The sequence below is a fragment of the Ananas comosus genome, unplaced genomic scaffold (genome assembly GCF_001540865.1).
Source record: "Ananas comosus cultivar F153 unplaced genomic scaffold, ASM154086v1, whole genome shotgun sequence".
In the NCBI taxonomy this organism is placed as follows: Eukaryota; Viridiplantae; Streptophyta; class Magnoliopsida; order Poales; family Bromeliaceae; genus Ananas; species Ananas comosus.
The window spans coordinates 46156-47977 of NW_017893594.1; the positions used below are offsets into that span (position 1 = coordinate 46156).

The following is a 1822-nucleotide window of genomic DNA, read 5'->3' on the forward strand; positions in this document are numbered from 1 at the left end:
GCATGCCTACGTAACAGAACAACCTCCGCCTGCCCTAGCTCTAAAAGTCACCGTTCGATCCTCAATCGAATAGTGGCGAAATACTTAGTCCAATCCAGTCCATGCCAACATAACATGCAACTCCCCCGGATGTAGTGCTAACGCTAACGCGGCAAGCCACAAGGACATGACAAATCGTCCAACGCCGAATGGGAGGGGCAAGCTGGGGCAAAGAACTCTCGAAAAGAATGTCAAAAATGATCGGTACAGACAAAGCGCGTTTTAGTTGGACTGCACCGGGAATTCGCTTTGGCGATAAGAGTACAGGAGTGGTAGACATGCAGCATTCGCAAGCGCCGATCAACGGTTGAATGGAATGGCGATGCACGGGGCGCGCAGTAGGCGAATCACAACTGACTCTAGCTGCGAATTACCGGGATATAGAGTAAAATGATACCGCGACCACAATCCTCGCGCTGCCGCCGCGCGGGTGTTCATCTGGCCCTGCGTACATGGGGGCCCCCGCGGTCGGCCTGTCGTGACGCGTGGGGGCCGTCCACTGTTCGGCAGAACTGGCATGGCCGTGCCGTGGCTCGGTTGATGCGTCGAGGGGGGACACTGGGCGCCCGGCGGTGGAGAACCTGGCGATTGCTGGTGCAGCGGGATGCCGCGGTGAAAATGCCGCTGGGCAAGTGGACTCCTCCGTGCAGTCGCGGGACTGGAGAGTGGGCCCTCACTGGCCAACACAAGGAGCGGGGTGCGGGGGCGGAGGCTCGGGCTGGCGTGAACACGGCGCAGGGAAGAAGAGCGGGGCGAGCGGATCAACGCAGCGGGGGCTGGCGACGATGCGGCTCTCCTGGGCTGCGTAGACGGCCACGTCCGCGCGACTGGCTCGCTCCTGCGGGTGCCGGGGTAGGCCGGCCGGCTCGTAGTGGTTTGACTGCGCACTTCCTCAGCCGCGGGCCTCTTCCCCGCTTTCCGCTTCTCCCGAGCTCTTCGCAGGACGCCGGCGCGTGGCGAATCCGGGGGCGCGGCGGGCCTATCGTGTCCACTATCGAAGCTGAGGTGGCACGAACCTCGCGCCGAGGGTCTGGGAGGTTGGAAGACTGCACAGCAACCGGAAAGATAGAGAGCGTGGCAGAAGCGGGAGGTAGGAAAAAAATGCGGCCTTAATGCCCTCCTCGTCGCCTCGTACATGACAAACGTAACATCATTGTAGGGTTTCCGGGGAGAAGCGTGCGCCTGCTCTTGGTAACTCAGCCATGTGGACCGGGCTCGTCGTGGCGGCAGGAGGCTGCGGGGCAAGATTTGCTCCAGTGCTTCCGTCTTGACGGCGGGGGTATCGGGGGGGAGAGTGATTCGGCGCAGAAGAAGCGCTTGAAGCGCTAGTCCAACTAACTCGCCTGGCGGGGCCGAAGTCGGTGCCGGTGTTGTCTGGATATGCGCGCCCCGAACGTAGGCCGCGCGTCCAGAAAGGGAGTGGCGCAGCCAAACCTGTCTCGGCTCCGCACAAAAAGTGTCTGCAAAACAGCTTCTCCATATGCAATCAACGCACTTCTCGGACAGATGTCCCGAGTGGTGGGCGACGGTGCTCGGGGCATCGGAGTCAAACGTCATCGGTGGCACCGGTCGCTCCGAACGCTACAACTGCGAGGCGCTCCACTAAGCCGAGTCCCGGCTGCTCGCCTCGGGCGCCGCGATCCACAGGGAAATGCTGCTGGTCAGGCTGTGGCCGCATTCTCGTGAACATTGTAGATGCGGCTGGGGCAACCGGACCTCTCTCCTGAGGCTGCGTCGACGTGCGGCGGTGCCTGGGAGGGGGGGGGGCACGTGAAACGACACG

The 1822-nt window shown here is 62.3% G+C and overlaps 1 protein-coding gene across 1 annotated transcript; it reads right to left on the reverse strand.

The window, feature by feature from the left end:
* Window positions 1–339: 339 nt before the first annotated feature.
* Window positions 340–1596, reverse strand: LOC109706401. The gene has a single exon (XM_020227209.1). It carries the CDS (start codon window positions 1594–1596, stop codon window positions 340–342), a length of 1257 nt encoding a protein of 418 aa, XP_020082798.1.
* Between the last annotated feature and the right edge of the window lie 226 nt (window positions 1597–1822).